General features: G+C 52.6%; 3 protein-coding genes across 3 annotated transcripts; all 3 read right to left on the bottom strand.

Moving 5' to 3' along the window:
- Positions 1–429: 429 nt before the first annotated feature.
- On the bottom strand, positions 430–5632 carry LOC134561566 (polymeric immunoglobulin receptor-like). The gene is made up of 7 exons (XM_063418698.1): positions 5242–5632; positions 4841–5170; positions 3550–3811; positions 2386–2498; positions 1663–1786; positions 1187–1232; positions 430–656 (listed from the first exon to the last, which is right to left on the bottom strand). Exons 1-7 carry the CDS (start codon positions 5630–5632, stop codon positions 591–593), a joined length of 1332 nt encoding a protein of 443 aa, XP_063274768.1. The 3' UTR covers positions 430–590.
- A 290-nt stretch (positions 5633–5922) lies between these two features.
- On the bottom strand, positions 5923–14453 carry LOC134561565 (high affinity immunoglobulin alpha and immunoglobulin mu Fc receptor-like). Its single transcript, XM_063418697.1, has 2 exons — positions 14441–14453; positions 5923–6341 (listed from the first exon to the last, which is right to left on the bottom strand). The coding sequence occupies exons 1-2, from the start codon at positions 14451–14453 to the stop codon at positions 5923–5925; spliced, it is 432 nt and encodes a 143-aa protein (XP_063274767.1).
- A 19-nt stretch (positions 14454–14472) lies between these two features.
- C23H1orf116 (chromosome 23 C1orf116 homolog) lies at positions 14473–22458 on the bottom strand. The gene is made up of 4 exons (XM_063418174.1): positions 21820–22458; positions 19040–19169; positions 16845–16989; positions 14473–16178 (listed from the first exon to the last, which is right to left on the bottom strand). The coding sequence occupies exons 2-4, from the start codon at positions 19124–19126 to the stop codon at positions 15079–15081; spliced, it is 1332 nt and encodes a 443-aa protein (XP_063274244.1). The 5' UTR covers positions 19127–19169; positions 21820–22458; the 3' UTR covers positions 14473–15078.
- Between the last annotated feature and the right edge of the window lie 46 nt (positions 22459–22504).

The following is a 22504-nucleotide window of genomic DNA, read 5'->3' as shown; positions in this document are numbered from 1 at the left end:
AAGTCACAGGTTCCAAAGCGTTTTGGCATCTCCAGAAAACAAACAACCTTCGGATTGCTCTTGTTTGGGGAGTGCAGATTGCAGCACGAGCCCCGGCCTGAGCGTGGAGCTGCTCGGGGCTGGGCTGGGGCTGGTTTGGAGCTGTGGGTGTCCCTGCAGGGGAGGGGAAGGAAAAAGAGCCCTTGGGAATGTGGGTGTCTGAGAAACTGAAACGAGACCTGGTTTATGTGTTAGAGAATGACTATAGATCAGGATTTTTTTAAAAAAAACCCAGAAAATCCTCATTTTTTGAGTACCCTGATCCTTTCCAAGCCAAACCATTCTGTGATTCTCTGCTGTGAGCAACCCTGAAGCCACGAAGGTCCTTCCTCCCCCACCCCTCCCCAGCTTTACCCTTCCCTCAGGGAAAGAACCCACAAACAGGGCGGTTCAGGTGCCTTGTTTTATTCTCTTTTCTGCAAAACACGGAGCAGTTTGGGCAGTGTGGGGGTTCAGCTCTCAGGAAAGGGGATTTGGGTTGTGAGGGGAGCAATGGGAGGTGTTGGGGGCTTTCCCCAGAGGAAATTCCCAGCTCAGGTACCCAGGGGCTTTCACAGAAGGTTCTGGCTCAAGTCTTCATCAGGCACCTTGAGCAGTAATTTTTCCCCGTAGGGTAACTGTAAAATAAAGAAACAGAAGAGAAGCTGTGCTCTGGCAGTGCCTCTGTGGTTTTTCTAGAAGTCATTTCATGGGTGTTCCTGGTTTGTGCCAAACTCGGTATTTTAAATGAGGTTTAAGGAATTCTGAGAACAGAAAGGTGGAGAAAGCCAGGCCAGAGGGGACTCTGGAGTCACCGTCCTGCCCAGGTAAGAGAATTATCCCAGGCACAAATAATTTCTGGGTTTCATTCTCCCCTTTAGGAGTTTTTCACACAATGTTGACAGTTTATTTTCAAGGTTTTAGGGGAGGTGTAACTTTTCTTTCTATCAATTATATTTAGGACCAGAAGACCCCTGTTGGCTCTGAGAGCATTGGAGTGAGAACATGAAATCACCAAATTTCTGAGCCACTATTCCACTATTTTTTTTCAGTGGAGTCCTTCCCACTGACACAAATCCCTACAGATCAGACACACTTTAAAATATTTGCTCAGATGATTTTTACAGGAGCTTTTCTCTAAAAAGCATCAACAGTCTGAGGCTCTTACATAGAAGCTGCTCATCCTGATATTTCCAAGGATTCCAGGGATTGTCCTGCACAACAGAACAAAAAAGAACGGCATGGTTGCAACACAGTGAACAATAATTATTTCTGTGTAATGCTGAGAAAGGTGATAAGAAATCAGAATTTGCTGAAAGAGGCAGGAAGAGCGATAACAGCTTTACTGCTTTGCAGTCAAATATTATAATTGACCCTACAATAAATATATAAACTTTATGTAGGATTTAATCCAAGGCTTATGAAATCCACCGCTTAATGTTTCTTGGTAAGTAGTAAAGGCAAGAGTTTGGCAGCAGGATGTGATTTTTGGACTGTGGATTGTAATTCCTGGACTGCAAACCTGGTGCCTCTCCTGTGGAGGTGTTTTCCTTACTAAGCCACAAATTCCCTGCTTAAAATTCGGTTTCTGCTCTTTCATCAAGGGAGGTGACACCTGCAGTGCCAGTTTCAGCAAATACCCACCTACATTTGCCAGGGCCCATCCTGAACTCCTGCTCCTCTCCTGGGCTCGGGTTCTCCTCCAGCCTTTCCTCCCTTCCAGGACCCAAAGCTGGCTCCAGGTTCCCCGTGGTGCTCCTTCCTTCTCCTTTAAAACAAAACACACCCCACCAGCACCTTTTTAAGCATTCCAGACACCAAATCAGGCCTGATTTCACAGTTTCCTTCTTGTGAATAATGCATTTCCCCTCACTGCTGTCATCACCGAAGGTTTTTCTGTCCCTAAATTTATTTCTATGGATATAACCTGGTCTGGACTAAAATAAATGAACTCATCTTTGAGAATCAATAATTAGGAGGGATTTTCTGGGCCTGTCTTTGCAGCTTTGCAGGGAATGAGCTGGAATTGGCCTCAGAAGCTGCCCAGAGTGGAGCTGCTCACACCACCCAGTCCCTCCCTCCAGGATTTCCATCACCCACAAATCCTCCGCACACAAAAACCCAGCCTTGCTTTCAGCAGGGCTTCAGGGTTTCCACTTCCTTCACCTGCTTTGCTTTTGAGCACGTTTAAAACAAAACCAAACAACTCCTCAAGGACTTTGCTTGCAGGTCCAGCCACGTTGTGGGGCTGCAGAACAGACACGTGTCTGGGAGATGGAAATATTCCACGGGTCAGACTCCAGCCCTTGGAAAAGCACAGGCAGAGCCCTTGCAAAACAACCAAAAGGTGTTGCCTGGCCAATTTACCTGTCTGCTTTCGAAGCTTGATTTTGGCCAGGGCGAGGAGGGTGGCGGTGATGCAAATCAGCAAAAGCAGAGCTGGTAACACAACTGGGAGCAGCCGTGGCTCACCCGAGGAGCTGGGGAGATGAGCCAGGATTAAATCAGGTCTGCAGTCACCTCTGTGGCTCGGGCAGGTGGTTGTGTTCACACTAAAGAGCACCAAGGAGTTGTAAACTCTGACTGAGTCAAAGAAAAGTCAACAGAGTCAAGGAGAGTTGCAGTTGTTTGATGTGGAGCTTGGCTCATGAGGAAGTGATTTCCACAGCTGCTGTGTGGGGTTTGTGCTGCCAGCTGAATTAGCCCCTCCAAAGGGAAAATGAGCTGTTTGCACTACACAAATTCACAAGCAATTCGTCCTTTTGGTGAGTCCTCACAAGCCTCACACCTTTGGAAGGTGTTTTCCCTCTTTCTCTCAGGATGTCAGGGAGATGTGGCTGGGGGAGGATGTGGATGGGGAGGATGGGGTGGAGGTGAACCCGAGGTGCCCATCTCGGTGTGGAGCTGCATTTGTGGGCTTTGCCCAGCTGGGTTCTGGCTGTCCTGCAGCTCCTGCTGCGTCTGCCCCAGATCCCTCAGCAGGGCTGGCTGGGGGGGACTGGGAGCTGCTCGAGGGGGCACAGCAGGCAAATCCACAGGGGAGCTGCTTGCTCTGGGGTGAGACACAGCAACGGGTGTGGAGAAAGACCTGGGAGAAATTCCTGGCCAGAACCGTGCCAGCCCTTGGGCGAACCCTGCCCAAAGCTCACTCCTGGTGGAACAACAAGCTCCCAGCACTGCCCTGGGTGGGGTTCCAGTGGGCTCCTGGCTGCTGCAGGGCTCGGGGAAGGGGAGCTGAGAGCAGCCACACGTCCAGCAGGGCTGTTGCTCAAGCCTCAGCCACGTTTCCAAGGCCCTGAGCCCAGGGAAGCAGCAGGAGCAGAGCTGTTGACTCTGGCATCTGCTCCACAGCAGCAGCCAGCACCAGCAGGGGCAGGGGCAAGTCCAAAGTGTGCACGGACATGAGGTGACCTCGCTGCCTTCCCTCCCTTCTCCTGTCCCCTGGAGGTGCTCTCAGCTGGGCACAGCTCCCACAGGGCTGCGGAGAGGGGGCAGACAGGTAAAACCCCAAGGACGTGGCTGTGGACTCACCTCTCCTGAAAGGTTTCACCTGGGGAGGTGGCGGAGGTGGCAGAGGTGGCAGAGGTGGCAGTGGGCAGCAGGGAGCTGCTGCTGTGGGTGACAGTGCCCGTGGTGGTGTGCTTGGGGACAGTGCCCATGGCAGTGTCCTTGGGGACAGTGCCCATGGTGGTGTCCTTCGGGACAGTGCCCATCACGTCTGCCATGCCCCCATGCCTGGCTGTGCTGTTGGCAGCAGGACCTGGCGCCGTGGCTCTCACGGGAGTGGTTGTTCCTGCAGAGGAGAGGATTTTGAGGCTTTAACTCCCACCCTTTGGCACAGGCGTTTGCAGATTTGCCAAAGATTTGCACTTTTCATCTCTCAACTCATGTGAAAAACCGGGCTCAGGCATTTCTGCTCTCCTTGGAGTGCTGCAGAAAGCTCTGATGAGAACCTGAATTCCTGGCCAGCGTTCCTGCCTCAGCCCCACTCTGCCTTTTCCAGGGGAGCAGTTCCGTGGATCAGTTTATGCTCTGCAGTTTCTCAAACCTTCAGCTTCTCCTCAGAGCCAAACGCCTCCCTGTGCTGCACTTGCCAGGGTGTCACACCCTGGGGGTTTGCATCACCAGCACCCAATGATGCCATCCAAACCCAGGAAATCTCTTGGGAAAGAAATCCTAAAAATTTCTTCCTGAATTATTTAAAAGCTGAAAGCAAGCTCAGCTCCCTCACCCCTGAAAAGCTCCAGCATCACCTCCACTGCTGATCACAGAATCACAGAATTATCAGGTTGGAAAAGACCTTCAAGATCATCGAGTCCAACCCAGCCCAAACTCCTCAACTAAACCATGAGAGCCACATTCAATCTTTCCTTAAACATATCCAGGGGTGGTGATTCCACCACCTCCCTGGGCAGAACACTGCAGGGCTTTATCACCCTTTCTGTGAAATAAAGGGAAAGGGAAAGGGAAAGGGAAAGGGAAAGGGAAAGGGAAAGGGAAAGGGAAGGGAAAGGAAAGGAAAGGAAAGGAAAGGAAAGGAAAGGAAAGGAAAGGAAAGGAAAGGAAAGGAAAGGAAAGGAAAGGAAAGGAAAGGAAAGGAAAGGAAAGGAAAGGAAAGGAAAGGAAAGGAAAGGAAAGGAAAGGAAAGGAAAGGAAAGGAAAGGAAAGGGGAAAGGAAAAAGGGGAAAGGAAAAAGGGGAAAGAAAAAAGGAAAAAGGAAAAAGGGGAAAGAAAAAAGGAAAAAGGAAAAAGGAAAAAGGAAAAAGGAAAAGCTGCTGTTTCTCAGGGTGTGGGACAGTTTGGGGCCCGTGCCACCACCTACCCTTGTGGATGAGCAGCTTCAGGGGGGACGTGAGCTCGGCGTGGCCGCGGGTGGCCCCACACCAGTACCAGCCTTCGTCCTCCTCCCTCAGCTGCCCCAGCAGCACCGTGTAGCTCCCGCGCTCGGGGTCCCTGCCCGACACCCGCAGCCGCCCCCGGTAGGGCTCCAGCACGAAGCCCCGGGGCTCCAGCAGCACCTGGCAGCTCCCTCCCTGCCACCTGCACAGGTACTGCCTCTCGTAGGTGCCCCGCGGGTCGTGGTGGCACTGGAAGGACAGCGAGCCCCCGACGGTGCCGCTGAGGAATTTGGGTCTCCTGGGAAGGGCGGAGGCTGCAAGGAGGGCACAGAATCAGCATTTCATGCCCCTCACCCTGCACTGAGCCCCCCGTGCCCCGTCCTACCTGTGTCCACCTGCAGGACCACCTCCTGTGGGCTGTCCTGGCCCCTCTGTCCTTGTGTCCCACACAGATACAGCCCCGAATCTTCCCTCTTCAGGTCGTTCATCAGGACTTTGAAAGCTCCAGAACTGTCCTGGGGGGTGATCACCACCCGTCCTTGGTGCCTCCTGCCCACGTAGCCGTCAGAGCTGGCCACGAGAGAGCAGCTGCTCCTGCCCACTTTGCACCAGAACCTCTTCTGGTCCCTCTGGGTGTCCCCAGAGGGGCACAGGACTGTGACAGAGCCGTGGAGCTCCCCTCGGATGAGCTGGGTTGGCCTTGACACCGGGGCGTCTGCAGGGAGAGAGCAGGACAGGGACTGCCAGCACACAGAGCCCCCCAAAACCTGCCCCATCCTTTTGGCTCTGTGAGTTATCTCAGGCCATGCTCCTGAGCTCTGCTCCAGGATAATAAATATTCAGCTTTTTAGCTGATAATAACTCAAAAATATCCACACACACTGAAACTCCATCAGTTGTTTCCTTCACTTCTCCAAAGCCCGTTCACTCAGAGTTTCCCCTGTGCCTTTCCCCAGAATCTCCAAACCTGTTTCCAACAGGCTGGAGAGGGTTTCATTCTACATTTCTGAACAGCTGATTTGGCCAAACCCTGTTGCTTTTACACCCCAAAATCATAAATAGAAATTTATTTCTGGCTAATAGAAAAAGCTGAGAGGCACCTGATCCCAAACCCCTCCCAGGAGCCAGGAAAACAAATCCTACCTGGGAGAACCGTCAGGTTGAGGCTGACGTAGAGCCCTTGGTTGGAGGTGCCAATGCCACACCTGTAGGTGCCCGAGTCGCTGCTCCTCAGCCCTGTCATTGTCACCCTGAAGGTGCCATTCTGGGGGACGTCCCCCAGGGCCACCCTGCCCGTGTACTGGCCCTGGGGGGCGCTGCTGGAGGAGATGATGGTGTAGCAGACCCCGTTTGCGGCGATTTTGCACCAATATTTCCGCTGGTGTTTGTTGGCCGGGGTGGTGGAGTAGAAGCACTGGTGGGTGATGGAGCCCCCCAGCCCTCCTGCCAGGAACCTGGAGCCGTGCAGGCTGCAGGAGACGGGCTCTGGGACAGGAACAAGGGTTTGTTACTCCCAGACACACAGCAGGAGCCAGCCCGGCTCCTTCGAGGCAGGGCTGGGGTCCTGAGGGGCACCAGGGGACACCTGGCTCGGAAAATCTCCTTTGGATGTGGTGTTTCCCCTCCCTGAGTGCCCCTGGCACAGATGGGGAGACCCTCAATGCCCCTTACAGCCCCCCCCAGCCCTGGAGTTCAAGGTAAAGGGAAGAAATTAATGGAAAATCCTTTTGGCATTGACAAACTCTGCCTGAGCTGGCAGCATCCCCGTGGCTGTGGATGCTGCAGGAGAGCTGGGGTTCTCCTCCCGGCTCTCCCCACGCTTTGCTGGCTCTCTGCAGGTTTGGAACAGGCAGGGGAGGAGGGCAGCCTGGTCCCCACACTGCAGGTGGAGGAGTTTGGTGTCCAGGCGAGGATTCAGCCAGGAGAGCACGGCCCTGTGCCCAGTTCCAGCTTCACCTGCTCCCAGTCCAGCTGGGGACTCGCTGTGTGTCACTCACCTTGCAGCAGAGCTGCCAGGAGGAAGAGAAGCACCATGGCCAGCCCTGCCCAGGGTTCCCTTCAATCCTCTCAGATCTCCGGTGGGGACGGGGCTTTGCTGATTTCTGTTATCACAGAGAGGCTGTGGCAGCCACTGGGAGCTCCGGCGGCTGCTCGGGGCAGGCGCTGCCTCCCCGCTGGGGCTCTGACCTGGCCTAGGCCAAAAACAAAGGGATTTTAAAAGGATAAAAGGTGCCAGGGGTGCTCTGCAGATCTCCCACTCCTGCTCTGGGCTGTGGGGAGGGGGGGGTTGGTGAAGCATCGCTGGGAATGGGGGCAGTGACAGCCAAAATTGAGGGAGGGACCTGCTGAGGCATCAAACCTTCCCTTTTCCCTTCTTCTTCTTCCCTTTTCCCTCTTCTCTTTTCCCTTCTCTCTTTTCCCTTTTCCCTTCTCTCTTCTCTTTTCCCTTCTCTCTTTTCCCTTTTCCCTTCTCTCTTCTCCCTTTTCCCTTCTCTCTTCTCCCTTTTCCCTTCTCTCTTCTTCCTTCTCCCTTTTCCTTCCCTTGTCTTTTTTTTTTATCTCAAAAACCAGCAGGAGCTGCAGATCTCAGGGGCGCCAACATCCTTAAACATCTCCTGTCACTCCCCAACCATTATTATTATTATTATTATTATTATTGTTGTTGTTGTTGTTGTTGTTATTTTATTTTTATTTTTATTTTTATTTTTATTTTTATTTTTATTTTTATTTTTATTTTTATTTTTATTTTTATTTTTATTTTTATTTTTATTTTTATTTTTATTTTTATTTTTTATTTTTAAATTTTTTTTTATTCCCTGCCATTTTATCTTCACACAGCTTGCTGCTGCCCCTCTCCAGATCTGACCCCAAGCAGTGCCTGCGTGTTCCTGTTTAAGACAGGGATGATTTCCTTGTTTGAGTTAAAAATTTGGGGTTTCTGCAGCGTTTCACCCGGAACTCTTTGTCTGAGCTTTCCCTCACCCCCAGTGCTGCCCAAACCTCAGCGAGTGCAAATCATTTCACCCTTGCTCACGAGCTGGAAGCTCTTCAAAGCCCTCAGGAAATGTGAACAAGGAAACTCCAAAGGCCAAAAGGAGCCTGGTTCCTGCTGAGCCGGGTCCTGGCGTGGCTGCCCCAAACCCCAGCGCTGCAGAGGGGGAGATGAGCTCAGCCCAAACCAGCACAACCAGTCCCCTGCACGCCCTGCATGTTTTCAGATAGATTTTTTAGATAGATTTTTTTCTATCTAAAAGCACCAGCTTTTAGATGGAAGGCTGGTGACTTGGTTTTAAAGGACAGCACGGTGGCTGAGCTTTACCTCAGCTGCTCGGGCCATAGACAAACGTTGATATTAATATGGTGGAGGGTTGAAATGGCGATTTATTAGCTCGTATTTTGGGGTTAAATACTCGAAGGGGTTTTGCTACGTTACAAAGGGATGGTGGGTTTTAGTAGTAAAGGGGAATGGAAATTTAGTGAAGTTAGGGATACTTCAGAGGGACTTTTTTCGCTTATCTCTATGGATGAGGGGGAGGAAGAGCCCGAGCTGCCTTCCCGTTACATTCTGAAATCTTCCATGGCCCCTGTGTCCTTGCCTGCCACTCCTGCCCTGCCCGGGCTGAGGGAGCCGTGGAGGGGCTGCAGAAATGTCCCCTTCCCCCCTGGGCGTGGGCTGGGGGCTGCAGCTGGCCTGGGACACTCTCAGGACATTTTTCCCCAGGATTTTCCTGGTTTTGGGGCAGTGGGCACAGGTTGGGGGCTGCAGCTGGCCTGGGACACTCTCAGGACATTTTCCCCCAGGATTTTCCTGGTTTTGGGGCAGTGGGCACAGGCTGGGGGCTGCAGCTGGCCCAGGACCCTCTCAGGACATTTTTCCCCAGGATTTTCCTGGTTTTGGGGCAGTGGGCACAGGCTGGGGGCTGCAGCTGGCCCAGAACCCTCTCAGGACATTTTTCCCCAGGATTTTCCTGGTTTTCGGGCAGTGGGCACAGGCTGGGGGCTGCAGCTGGCCTGGGACACTCTCAGGATATTTTCTCCCAGGATTTTCCTGGTTTTGGGGCAGTGGGCACAGGCTGGGGGCTGCAGCTGACCTGGGACCCTCTCAGGACATTTTTCCTCAGGTTTTTCCTGGTTTTGGGGCAGTGGGCACAGCTGGAGCCCCCCAGCCCTGCTCACCTGGGGCTCAGCAGAGCCTCAGTTCCTCACTGGAGACAGAGCAGGTGAGAAATGGGGATTTTCACTCCAAGTCACAATTCCCACCAGGCTGGAGGACTTGAAGCAATGAGGAGCTGACAAAAACACCCTGTAAAGAGCTGAATGGCTTTTTTTTTTTTTCCCATCAAAAAATCAGTAAGATTGTGATTTCTATGCTTATTTAATCTTTTCTGATAGCCAGCAGTGCACTCCCTCTTTTCCACATTTCTGGTCTGCAGGACAGGACCCTCAGCTCCATTTTAATCCCATTTAATGTCAGTTTTTAGGCAAGGAGTTGTTTTTATTGCTAACCCACAAATAGGCATTAAATATCAAGCAGAAAAAGATAAGAAGGAGGTAGAGAAATCCCAGGAGTAAACCATGTATGGCTGGGTTTTCCTGTCTTCATTTCAGTCTTACATTGTGAAAATGTTTACAGCATCCATTTTTGACCCCTGATTAAACCATTATCCTGCGCCATCCAGAACTGGGATGCATTTTACCTCATCCATATCATTTTATGGGGTGTTCTTGGCCAAAAAGAACAGTAATTTAATTTATAGCTTTAAAAGGACAAAATATAAAGGCACAATGGGGAGAAAAATCATCACAAGTCACTACCTTTATTTTTATAGAAATAATTATTTGGAATTTCAGAACTGTTACATACTCTAGGTGACATCTCTCTCCTATAATCACTCTACAGCACAACAGTTCTCCAAAAAACAATACTTTAAAGGCAAATTGAGGCTCACCTACCTTAGATTTTGATGCTTCTGGTGCTGGAAATTTTCTCTTCCTCCACCCCCAGCTCAGATTTTGTTTATTAAAGTTGTTTTTGCAGCTTGCAGCTCTTTGCTTTCCTCTTGAAGTTTAATTCTTTTTTTCATATATCGATGTGTAGTTTTTAAAATGGGTGCACTAAAAATCTTCGGAGGTCTTGATGTGCATTGCTGAGCAAAGTGGAGACGGTCAAAATGCTCAGAGGAGAGATGTCATCAAAAAGACCCAAAAATGGTCTTTTTTAGCCGTCTAGGGATGTGATGACATCATGGAAAGGGGAAAAAAAGGGGTGAAGAAGGCAGCAGCAGAAATTGCAGAGTTGAGAGGAATTCCCCTGCTCTACAGACAAACAGTTTTAATATAAAACATGTAGCATTTAATGCAGTGGTGGTTGCTGCCAGCCACTTCCAGGCAGAACTTCACACCAAGAACTTTGTGAAAGGTTCCTCAGACACCTGTGGTTAGGCTGGAGCTCGTGTCTGAGTTTTGATCCTGTTTTGGGGTCAAAAAGATGATTTCTGCTTCAGTTTTTGTCCTAACCCAGCCCCTGAAATGTGAAGAAGGTGGGTTCAGGTCACAGGGGCTGAGGATGGAACTCGGGGCAGTTTGTTCCTGGCCACAAACACAATTTTTCTTCTGCATGAACCAAACAATTGAGAGGAGTTTGGATGTGCTGACAGCTCCAAACCTGGAAATGCTGGGTGTTACTTTAGTCACAAAATCCTGGAATCTCAGGAGCCCCTCCCGGGGCAGCACCACTGCCTTGCACCTTCCCCTGCTGCAAAGGAGAGTTCATTTTTTTAGAATTTATTCTTCTGGGCTGTGCTTGGAAAGGAAATTCCTCCTCCTTCCTCTGACAAATGTGTGCTGGACGGGGAATCTTCTTGGGAGCAGCAGCAGGACAGGCAGGGGCTCCATCCCTGTGCAGCTCTCAGAGCTGTAATTAATAAATGATAACAACCCCTGGCTGCTCCACGTGCTGGGTTAATGATCAAACTCCTGCTCGGAACCAGGGATGGTTTTGCTGCACATAAATCCCTCTGCAAGGAGCAACACTGCCCCTCTCTGTCTCCTCCTGGACTTCCAGACCCAGGGGTGTTTGGAGGAAGGAAAGAGCCGAGACCTCGGGGAAGGGCAGATCCTCACCCCAGCCCTGCCAGGGGGATCCCGAACCCGCCGGGATTTCAGAGCAGGAACAAGAAGCATCGGGTCTAATTTGAGATATTATCAGGTGAATTTGTGTCCCTGGCAAAGGGAGGAAAGCAGAACCCAACCCAGTGAGCCCTGATTGCTCGAACACAGCAGCAGAAGGCTGGGATGGCCCTGGTGGGCTCCTCTTTGGGGGTTTTTGGCTCTGTGGGGACAAGCACGGCACGGGTGGGAGCTGCAGTGACAAATATTGGGCTTTTTTTTTTTGTTTACAATTCCATTAGGAACAAAGAACCGGGGCAAAAAAGGGAAAAATTATAATGGGGAGAAGCATGGTGGGGTTGGAGAGGTTCTCCTTGGGCAGAGCCTCGGCTCCTGCTTATTGCCCAAACCATGATGGGATGTGGATAAAAAGCCTCAGACACCTCCAGCCTCTCCCACAGAGCTGGAGTGAGCCCAGCTCGACCCTGGAGCTCAGGTTTGGTGTTTCCCAGCTTGGTTCAGCTCCATCCAAGCCTCCTTCACCCCCTCTCAGCCCCAAGGCTCCCCTGACGCCGCCCCGGAGGCACAAGAGCTGTCATTAAAACAAATTATTTCTGCTGTGCCACTGCCAGGATCCCACCAGCCACTGCTCCTGAATCTGATCTGTGTAATGAAAGATGTGCACAGGGATGTTTTTAGTCGAGACAGGAGGTCTTGACAGGCTCATGTAGACATGGAAATGACAGGTCTGGGCCAGGGTGGGACTGATTGTTAGGAATTCGATGAATATTCGGAGCAAAATGCAAAGCTGGGTGTTTTCCTTGTTGTTTTTACCATTGCTAACACATAAACTCAGTCTGGATAATCTGCATGAGGACACTGAGGGTACATTTACCAACTCTTCTGAGACTCGTTGCTCCTGCAAGGCTCTGATCTCTCTTTGTGGCTCTTTTGTGTCTGGGCTCTGCTGGGATTTTGCCTTCCGGCCACAAATCAAGTTAAATATGCCCAGAATGAGATTCACAGAATCACAGAATGGTCTGGCTTGGAAGGGACCTTAGAGCTCATCTCATTCCACCCCGTGCCAGAGAATAAAGTCTGATTTTGATTTCAGACAAGAAGCCAGGAGCTCTGCTGGGCTCTGCTGGACCTGGGGTGGATTTTGTTTGTGTTGCTTTGTCCCCACCCAGACCTGGAGCAAGCTGGGATGGCGGATGGGGGGTGAAACCTAAGGGCCCTTCCAATCCAAACCATTCCATGATTTCATGATGATAACAAAGCAAGAGCCTTTGTTCCTTACAGGCAATTTCATTTCCAAACTGATGCGGGCTTTCTGTAGAGAGAGGGGCTGACCCGTGGAGGTAATTGCATGAAACAATTTACTGATGTTAATTAACTGCTGGCAGCACTGAGCTGCACTCAGTCCTCTCCATCCCTGACCTTGCAGCAGCAGCACCGTTCCAGGACAGCCTGTGAATGCCAAACAGGCTGACACAACCCACAGCCAGGCTTCCCATCCCTCCCCAGCACCACCGGAGCTGCTCTGCACAGAGAGGAGGGGAGGGAATCCCAGTAAAGAACTGCCCCACACCAAAGGTGAGCAAAGAATCCAAGGAATGCGAGGCTCTGATGCAGGGAGACAAGCGGGGAAATGCTGGTTTGCAGCTGAGCAATTAATTGAATTAATTCCAGGGGCTGGGCCAGCCTGATGCAAACCTGTACACGAGGGGGAGAAAACTCTGCAGCAGGAGGAGGCAGAAGGAGCAGCTCAGTTCCAGGAGGAGCTGAGGTTCAGGAGCAGGAGGAGAATCAGGATAAGGAGCAGGAGCAGGAGGAGGCTCAGGCTCAGGCTCAGGCTCAGGAGCAGGCTCAGGCTCAGGCTCAGGCTCAGGCTCAGGATCAGGGTCAGGGTCAGGGTCAGGATCAGGATCAGGATCAGGATCAGGATCAGGATCAGGATCAGGCTCAGGATCAGGAGCAGCAGCAGGAGCAGCAGCAGGAGCAGGAGCAGGAGCAGGAGCAGGATCAGCAGCAGGAGCAGGAGCAGGAGCAGGAGCAGGAACAGGAGCAGGAGCAGGAGCAGGAGCAGGAGCAGGATCAGGATCAGGATCAGGATCAGGATCAGGATCAGGCTCAGGATCAGGATCAGGATCAGGAGCAGGAGCAGGATCAGGATCAGGATCAGGATCAGGATCAGGATCAGGATCAGGGTCAGGGTCAGGAGCAGGAGCAGGAGCAGGAGCAGGAGCAGGAGCAGGAGCAGGGACAGGAGCAGGAGCAGGAGCAGGAGCAGGAGCAGGAGCAGGGACAGGGGCAGGAGCAGGAGCAGGAGCAGGAGCAGGGGCAGGATCCCTCTGCCAGCAGCAGGGCACGGCTCTGGGTGGCACCAGGCACAGTCATGGGCCTGCTCTTGCATAAGGTCCCAGCCCTCGGGCATAACCAGCTCCGTTTCTAAGGGCTACAAACAGATCCAGCAGGTAAAATTCCATCTTCCCCTCGCAGGATCAAACAGCAGCGCCTGCTCGTGGGATGGGGCTTGGCCCTGCTGATCCAGCCCAGAGCATCAGGCAGCTCCAGGAAAGGCACAGAAATGTGGAGGTCATTCCCAGAGGAACGGCCCTGCTGCTCTGTGGCTGTTGTTTGAATTTATTCTCTTTTGTTTCCATTTCATACCAGCTCCTGCGTGTGAGCATCACCACGTCACAGCCTGATAAGGGATCTTTGGGAGTGAGATTTCTCCTTGGAAATCTGAACCAAACTCCAGCACACAATGGTTCTGACTAAAACCAAGGATTGGAAGAGAAACCTTTTGTTTCTAAAACAATCTGGTTTTAAGAAATGTTTAGGTTCTGTTTCAGGGCAAAAAATGCTTTGAGAGAGTCCTTAGTGCTCTCCTCCTTTCTCATTAGACAAACAAGGTGAGATTTCTTGGGCAGTCAGAGCATTAATTAGCTGCAATCAGCCCTGGCTGAGACAGAGTGGTCAGAGGAGAGGAGCACGGGGATGAAAACGCAGCTTTACCCCAGGCAGGAGCTGGGCTGACCCTTTCACTCAGCTCTTAACCTGGCATCTCCCCCCTCTCCACACGGTGCTCTCGCTGCCTTTCAAGTCAATCATTTGCACTTGAAAGTCCCCAGCCCGAGAGCTCGGGGCTGGGTGGAACCTCTGCAGCTGCCTGGCTGCACATCGGGCTGGTTCCAGCCCGCCACAAACACGGGAGCCCCGGGAATTCCACATTCCCTCTTTGTGCTTGCAGGGAGAGCCGGGAATTGCAGATTCATGGAACAGCTTGGGTTGGAAAGGGACCTCAAAGCTCCCCTTGTCACCGGCAGGGCCACCTGCCACTACCCCAGGCTGCTCCATGGAGGATTTTGCCTGGGATGATAAAATAATTCCATTTTATGGTGGGACACACCTGACCTGGGTCATCCTTTGCCTCAGAACTGTCGGTTTCAAACCCCACTGTTCAGATTTACCTGACTGCGCCATAAATCCGTACACACGGCACTTTCTGATCACACACAGGTTTATTTAACACACACCTCTGTTCCCCAAGGTGAGCAGCGAGGTGTTGGCAGCAGCAGCTGGGCCTGAGAGGTGCCAGGACAGCTCGGGAGGGATGAGCTGGAGCTGTCCCAGCCCTGCACCAGCCCCATTTTGGGCTGGGAGGCACTTCCATGTAGTGGGTGAGCGCTCAGGCCTCAGAGGCTGTGATAAAATTAATAAAAAAACCCCAAAAAGTCCTAAAGGAGCAGCAAAAGTCCAGCAGTTCTTCCCAGAGACGCTTTATCCATGAGGAAACCCCTTTGAAAATGAGCCAAACCCCTGATTCCACGGCTTCCCTGTTTTGATGAATCCCCAAATGCGTTAAAGCCCTTGCAGGAGAGCACACCCGGTCCCCGCTGAGAGATGCTTTGTATAAATAGCCCATGTACATCTGCTATATACAAAATATCCTGTACACGCCGCGCTCCTTGGTTTGGTGTGACGCTCCCAACGCCTCTCCCGAGGCGCTGGCACAGGAGACGGCCGCGGGTGCTCATGCCCGAGGCCCCGGGCAGTGCAGGCCGCTGGATTTGGGGTGAAAATCCCCTTTTCCCACCAGCCCCCCGAGCTACTCCTTCAGCAGCCCCAACTTCTTGAGCGCCTCGCGCCGGTTCTCGTCGGCCGCGCCCTTCGGGGAGATCTTCACGCTCACGGCGGAGCGCGGCGGCCTGGGGAAGCCGGGCAGAGGGTGGGACCTCCTCTTGCTGCTCTTGTCCTGCTCCTCCTGCTCCTTGAGGCCCGCAAAGTCCTTGCCAGCCCCGAGCGAGGCGGGGCGCGGGCGGCCGCCGCGCAGGAAGCCGGGCGCCAGGCGCTCGATGAACGACATCTTGCCCAGGGAGCTGCTGCTGCTCCTGGCGTTCTGCTCCTTGGCGCTGCCCATGGAGCTGCCCAGCCCCACCCCGGAGCGCTCCAGGGTGTTGGATTTGAAGGGCATCTGCCTGACCCCCAGCACGGGGCCCTCCCCAGGCTGCCCCGGGATGGGCAGCGGCGTCTCCCTGGGGTGGGGATGGAGGTGGGCGCTGGGCTCCCGCCTGTCCTGGGACAGTCCCAGCTTCTCCAGGGCCTCCCGATGGGCTTTCTCCTTCTCCTTGGGGTCGAGGTGCCCTGGATTCCCCTTTTCAGTGTCGCTGGCAGGGCCGGCGTGAGAGGCGGCCGAGGGTGGAGGTGCTGCTTTTACCTTCTGGTTGTGCTCCGAGCCCAGCGGCACGGGGCTGTTCCTGCTGGTTTTCAGGATGATGTTTGGGGGAAGTTTCCGCGGTTTGGGGGCAGTTGGAGGCCCGCGCTTGGCATCGGGGTCCTGAGGGGCCTCTTGCACTGTGGATTTCTCCGGGTGGCCCCACGAAGTCCGAATCTTGTTCTCCTTGACCCCCTGAGCATCGGAGCGACGGCTGCGTGACCACTCCAGGTCATCCTGGAAGGGCTCTGGGGGTTGGATAATCACGGACTTGGTGTGGCTTCCTGAGCCCAGCCTGCCCTCCCTGGGCACCTCCTGTGCAGCTTTTCCTGCCGGCGCCGCGTGGACGCTTCCCCTGCTGCCCGAAGCTGCGTTTGCTGCGGGGATGCTGCCGGGATTTCCCGGGATGCAGGAGGCAGAGACGCTTCCACCGCTGCTCCGGTCCCCCCCGCGCTGCTGATCTCTGCTGGGAGGGGGAGTCCTGCGCCCCAAATCTGCCAAGAGAGGGAGGGGAAGTCACACACTGCACACCCCTCGCCCCTTCCTCAGCACAGGGCTCCCCCGGCTCCTCTCCCACCACTCTGGGGAAATTTGGATCCTTCGGGCCTGACAAATCCTCATTAATCTGTGGGAGCACTGACACTAAGCAGGATACCTGCAAGATATTCATTGCAAATAAATATCGTCATATTTACTGTGATATTAAATTGTAAATGTTAATTGATGTTAAATTGTAATTAAATGGATATGATAATTGATATTAAGTTGTAAAATTTAAAATTAATTGTTAATGAAATGTAGATGTTAATTGTTATTAAACTGTAAAATTTTGAAGCCATTGGGCTGTGGCATCAGAAAATTTTGTAAAATATTCATGGTTACATAGGACATATCTGTGCTTGAGAATAAGGCCTGCAAGAAACTATTTTGGGAAAGAAATAAATAATTTTTTATATTATTTTAATCTTATATTAACTGACGTTCAGGCACCGTGAGGAAAACAGGTTGTGACTGGCAAGCAATCAACCTGTGGTCAGTGAATTTTAGAATTCCAAGGTGCTCTGCCCCTGGTTCTGTGGGGTTTGCTGCACACCTGGGAACCCCCCGTGCCCCGTTAACCCCGGGCACTGCCCGGGCACAGCCGGGGGCTTCCAGCTCACCCCGGGGCCGGGAGGGGTCCCCGCGCTCGGGGCCGGGAGGGGACACTCCGCTGTCCCCCTCCGTGTCCAGGGAGCCGATGGTTTCCTCCAGGAACAGCAGGCACTCCTTCTCTTCCACGGATAAATAGTCATAGCTGCTGTCACTCTGGAAAAATGAAGATAAGGCAGAGCAGGTAAGAAAGAGAGCTTTACTTTATAATATATATATATTTCATATATATATTGCATAAATATATGAGAGCTTTACTTTATAATATATATATTTTTCATATATATATTTCATAAATATATAAGAGAGCTTTACTTTATAATACATATATTTTTCATATATATTTTTCATATATATATATAAGAGCTTTATTTTATAATATATATTTCATATATGTATTTCATAAATATATAAGAATGAGAGGTTTACTTTATGCTATACATATTTCATATATATATATAAGAAAGAAAGCTTTACTTTATCCTATATATATTTCATCTATATATTTCATAAATCTATAAGAGAGGTTTTTTATACTACATATATAAAACTTTATATAACCTTCATATATATATAACTTTATTTAACTTTATATATGTGACTTTGAATATATTAATATTACATGTATTTTCATATATTATTATTTTAATATTTTATTTATTTATATTTAGTGTCCAGGTAGTTTAGGGAGCCTGTCACAGCTGTTTGGCCAGTAGCAGTTCAATAATGAGTATTTACAGCTCCGGAAAACTAGATAACCTCTTTTAAAAATAAGAAAAAAAATATATATACACACATATATATACTTAAAGCCTTTTTTATATTATCTACTGTGTGGGTCAGAAGGTGGATTATTCTGAACTTGGGACCTTGGCCTCTAACTTTTAATTTTTTAAATTGAAATGTGAGCAGATGGGTAACAATTCTGTAGGTACAGACACCTGCACTGCTCAGCAGTGCTGGACCTCAGAAAACACCGTCAATTCTGAAGGTTTCTGTGCAGGTCACGAACCCTCCTTGTTCATACCTGAGTGAGAGTTGTTCAATTTTAGTTATATTTTGAGCAGCAGGAGAGGTGTTATTGCAATATCAGACACCAGGGTGATCCCTGCAATGTGTCACGGACAAAACGAAGCGTGGGAGAGGACGGAATGTGCATCAGATCACCCAGCACGGGGCAGGAATCGGCCCAGCTGGAGTTGTTTTGCAGAGACCTTATCGAAATCTGTCCCCTTGCAGGATCACAACCTGTTCTTCCATCCCTGTTAAACTCGGAGGGTTTGGTTCTGGTTTGCAATACAGCGAGTGGGGAAGCTGCCAGGACTCACACGTATCAATTAGGCCCCAAGTCAGGCAGGATGTAATTAGCCCATCAGGCTTGGGATGGGTGTTGGGACACAAACAAGCTTTAATGGACAGATAGGGAGCAATGACACCTCTGCACTGTGGTCCGGGCTCATCCCTGCCTTAACTGGGAGCTCATCTCCGGGCAGGAGGAGCTCAGCTCGCGCTCTGCTCCGGGGGAAGTCACCGTGCTCGGAGCCAGCGTGACCCAGCCGCCAACTGCCCTGATCCCTGCACCCCTGGGAGCACAGGAACCCCTCCAGGGAGAGGAGCCCCTCTGAAGGTAGAGGAGCCCCTCTGCAGGGAGAGGAGCCCCTCTGCAGGGACAGGATCCACTCTGCAGGGACAGGATCCACTCTGCAGGGACAGGATCCCCTCTGCAGGGACAGGATCCCTTCTGCAGGGACAGGATCCACTCTGCAGGGAGAGGAGCCCCTCTGCAGGGACAGGATCCCTTCTGCAGGGACAGGATCCCTTCTGCAGGGACAGGATCCCCTCTGCAGCGACAGGATCCCATCTCCAGGGACTGGATCCCCTCTTCAGGGACCAGGATCCCCTCTGCAGGGACAGGATCCCCTCTGCAGGGACAGGATCCCCTCTCCAGGGACAGGATCCCCTCTCCAGGGACTCCGTCCTGCCCCAGAGCAGCCCCTGCTCTGCCACAGCTCCCGGCTGCAGCACACACTGGCAGGATGGGAAGGCTGAGAGTGCTCTGAGGCAGGAATCGTTTGGTCCTGCTGCTGTCTCAGGGCTTCCAGCCGCCTCCAAAGCACCGAGGGAGGGAGGATTTGAGCTGAGGTCTGCCCCAAACCCTTCCTCAGCTCCGAGGGGGCGCTGGGCTGGGCACCCCGGGGTTACTCACCCGCTGCGAGTGGTTGGAGGCCGTGCTGGCCATGCTGTCACAGCTGCCAGAGTTGCAGCCAGCCATCCCCAGCTCCTTCCTAGGCATAGCACGGGCTGCCCCGGAGGCTGGCACGGGGGGAATGTCCCAGCTGGAGCAGGAGGAAGGAGAAGCATTAAATTGTGATTCCCCCGGGGGTGACTCAAGCACGCTGGGAGGGAGGACAGGCAGGCTCGGAAGCTGCTGGATGGAGGAATTGTGCTCCATCTTAGGCTGCTCCATCCAGGAAAAAGCACAGCTGGGCTTTCAAACATTATCCTTGAAGTTTTCCTCAAAATAATTGGAAATGGGGTAATCTCTGCACAGCCAGCTGGTGTTGGTGGCTCTCTGCTCACCTCAGAGGGGTGGATAAGGAAAAAGCTGTAAAAAGCAGCTCAGAAACCCCAGCACCAACCCCAGCCCTGACTCCTGGGACCTCTTTCCTCTGCCACACCCTGTGCCAGCCCTGCAGCTTGAACTTGTGAGCGTGCTGGCCCAAAATGCTGCTGCTGCTTACTCACATCCTCGCTCTGTCAGGAGCTTCCTCCTGGCGAGGAGCTGCCTCTGCCACCCTTCCTTGGGGACCCTGGGGAGGAGTCCCCAGGGAGGAGTCCCCAGGGAGGTGTCCCCAGGCCTTTGGGTGTGTTTGGGGACACGGCTGGCAGAGCTTGTGGGCAGCAGGGCAGGCTGGGGCTGTGCCAGGGGGGCTCAGGCAGTCCCAATGCCCCAGCAGTGCCCCCCTGATGCAGCCCAGACCTCCCAGCACTGGTGGGACCCCAGTGTGGCAGCAGCTGCCTGACAAACACCCTGGATTTGGGGTTCCAGCACCGGGACAGGGCAGGGTGGCAGAGGGGACAGAGGTGTCCCTGCCCAGAGCTCTGCTGAGCACCCACAGAAGGCGTCATGCACACAAAGCACCGAGCCTCCAAAATTTCCTGGCACCACCAATTAGTGTCCTCCACATGCACCACCCCGTTCCTGGGGAGGGAATTGGGCTGTGGGGGCGAGAGGGAGCAGCAAAACAAACATCAGCACCCCCTCCCAGCCACAGGGACCCACGCGAGAGGATTTGCTCCTCGGGAGACAGAGGAGCCCTTTGTGCTGTAACCTGCAGGCAGGAACACACTGCTGCTTTTTTTTTTTTCTTGTAGCAGGATCAGGGAATTAGATCCAGCGATAAGTGAGCAGAACTGGCTGCTTGTTCAGAGCCTTAGACCCTGAAAGAATTCCTTTGTAATTGGAATACGCCGCAAAAATCAGATTTCAACACCCACGCCCTGACAGGTCTAATCCTTCCACGCAGGAGGAGTTTAATATTTCAGTCTCAGCTTTGCATTATTGACTGCTTAAGTGACGTTGCAGTAAGTGGTGGCTTTGGAACAGCAGTTCCCTGGATTCTTTGAATTCAGATCTCTTCAGAGCCAGGGATTTGAGCTGTCGGGAAGCAGAGCTGAGATTGGGGACTTTGGGCCTTTGCAGAGTTTTGTTGTGCACTGGGACACCCACAGTGTGAAATTTAGATTTCTATCAAAACTAGAGATATAAATTTATAGATCTACATCGGCTCCTGAGTAGCAGGAGGCTTGACCGTGGTTGTTGTGCTGCTCGAGGCTGCCTCCCTCCCAAATTCCTGACAGCAAAACCCTCCTGGAGAAGTGAAAGCCTTGCTGGGACTTGAGTGTGCAGCTGGTTGGGGCCAGCAGGGAGGCGTTTTCTCCATGAGGATCACTCCCTCCACCACCAGTCCATTAAAGAAGTCATTTTCTCTCATTCAATCTGCATTTGCAGGGACCTAAAGCAGCTGCCAAGGCTTTGGCACCCACCGAGCCCCAGCTCAGGGGAGGCAAAGTTCAGCCCGAGCCCGCCGGGCTCTGGAGGATCTGCACCGAAACAAGAAGTTCCTTTTCCTGCCCATGAGTTCTCTGGTGTGATTACGGCTCCAGTACACTCATCCAGCTCAGGAAAGGGGAAAAATCACTGTTGAAACCCCCAGCTTCAATGATTCAGAAAGATTTTAGTTCCTTCTTTGAGGTGAGGAACAGCTATAATCTAAAAACGCGACTGAGGGTTTGATTTAAAAGACACGGGACTCAAAAAAAGCTGTTTTATAGCTGGGTTTCAGTGGTGTAGCTCTTCCCCAACTAAAGACACGTTTGGAAGAAGCTGTTTTTTACCGAAATCCAAAGGCCAGCTCTCTCAGCTCTCGTGGCCGTTGCCGTAACTGTCCTTTAAAAGCCCACGGAGCCATCAAAGAGGTGCCGGGTAGCAATTAATGCTAATTGCTTTAGAGAAGAGGCTACTTTCCTTCAGCCAGCACCACTCCAAGCTCTTCATCCCGGGTTAGGAGACCTCGGTTTTGCTGCCTGGGGCAGGGCAGGCAGACCCCTCCAGCCTGGGAAAGGGCTTTGTCCTGGCCAGCCCCAAACCCAACACAAACCCCCCTTGGCAGGCACCTCTGAGCAGCCCTGGGGATGGATCCCAGCTCAGGGGAAAGGCATCGGGGACAGATCTGGATTTCCTCCTATCCCAAGAGGTAAATGAAGCACCCCAGCAGCTGCCTGAGCTCTTTGCTGTCCTGAGCTCAGGCTTCCCCAATTTTCCTCCCACCACCTTCAAACCTGCTGAATCCCCCACCACATTTCACCCTTCCAAACAGAGCCCTGCAGGCACCCAGACCCCCGCAGCCCATCCAGCAGGAAAAGCACGGAGAGCAAAGGACAAGCAGGAGCAGAAATGATTATTAATCTCTTTTGTCGCTTTACCAGGCCGTCCGTCGTTCCGTGCTGCCCAATTCCTCGTCCCGGCCGTGCCTATCCCAGGACTTCTTTGCCTTGCTGGGCTAACCAAACACGGCCGCGTTACACATTAACTCCGCTCCCCGCCGCAGATAAGGCTGTTCTCGGCAGGTCCGTCCTGGCAGGTGAGCCCTGGCCCCTCACCTGCAGCCAGGGCGGGTGGAATTCATCCTGCAGCCCTGCAGGGCAGCTTTTCCTGCGGCTCCCGGTGCGGCTGAGCCCCTCAGAGCCGTCCCAGAGCGCTGCCAGCGCTGGGTGTGAGCTGGCAGTGCCCGGGAGCTGCGGGTGCCACCCAGCTCCCTCACTTCCCTGCTGTCCCCTGCTGTCCCGGGCACGGCTTTGGCCGGGGACTCCTTAATCCGACATCCTGTTCTGCCGCATAGCTGCCAGCGGAGCTGCTCCTGGCCCCAGCAGTGCGCACGGTAATTACAGCCCGGGCTGGGTGCGCGCCCAGGACGCGTCACCCGCTGCGGGATTCTCCTCTCGGCTGCCCTGGGCAGGGATGCGCAGCTCGGGCTGGGCGCTGCCTCCTGCTCGGCCCTGCCGACAGCCGCGGCTGGGACAGGTCGGTGCTTGCATTTCACCGCAGATTCCCAGGGGCCAAAGGTTTGCTGCCTGCAGAGGAAGGAGGTTGTGAAGACAGGCAGAAAGG

The sequence above is a fragment of the Prinia subflava genome, chromosome 23 (assembly GCF_021018805.1).
Source record: "Prinia subflava isolate CZ2003 ecotype Zambia chromosome 23, Cam_Psub_1.2, whole genome shotgun sequence".
Taxonomy (NCBI): domain Eukaryota; kingdom Metazoa; phylum Chordata; class Aves; order Passeriformes; family Cisticolidae; genus Prinia; species Prinia subflava.
The sequence above is the reverse complement of the archived record's forward strand: the minus strand, read 5'-3'. Positions and strand labels throughout refer to the sequence as shown.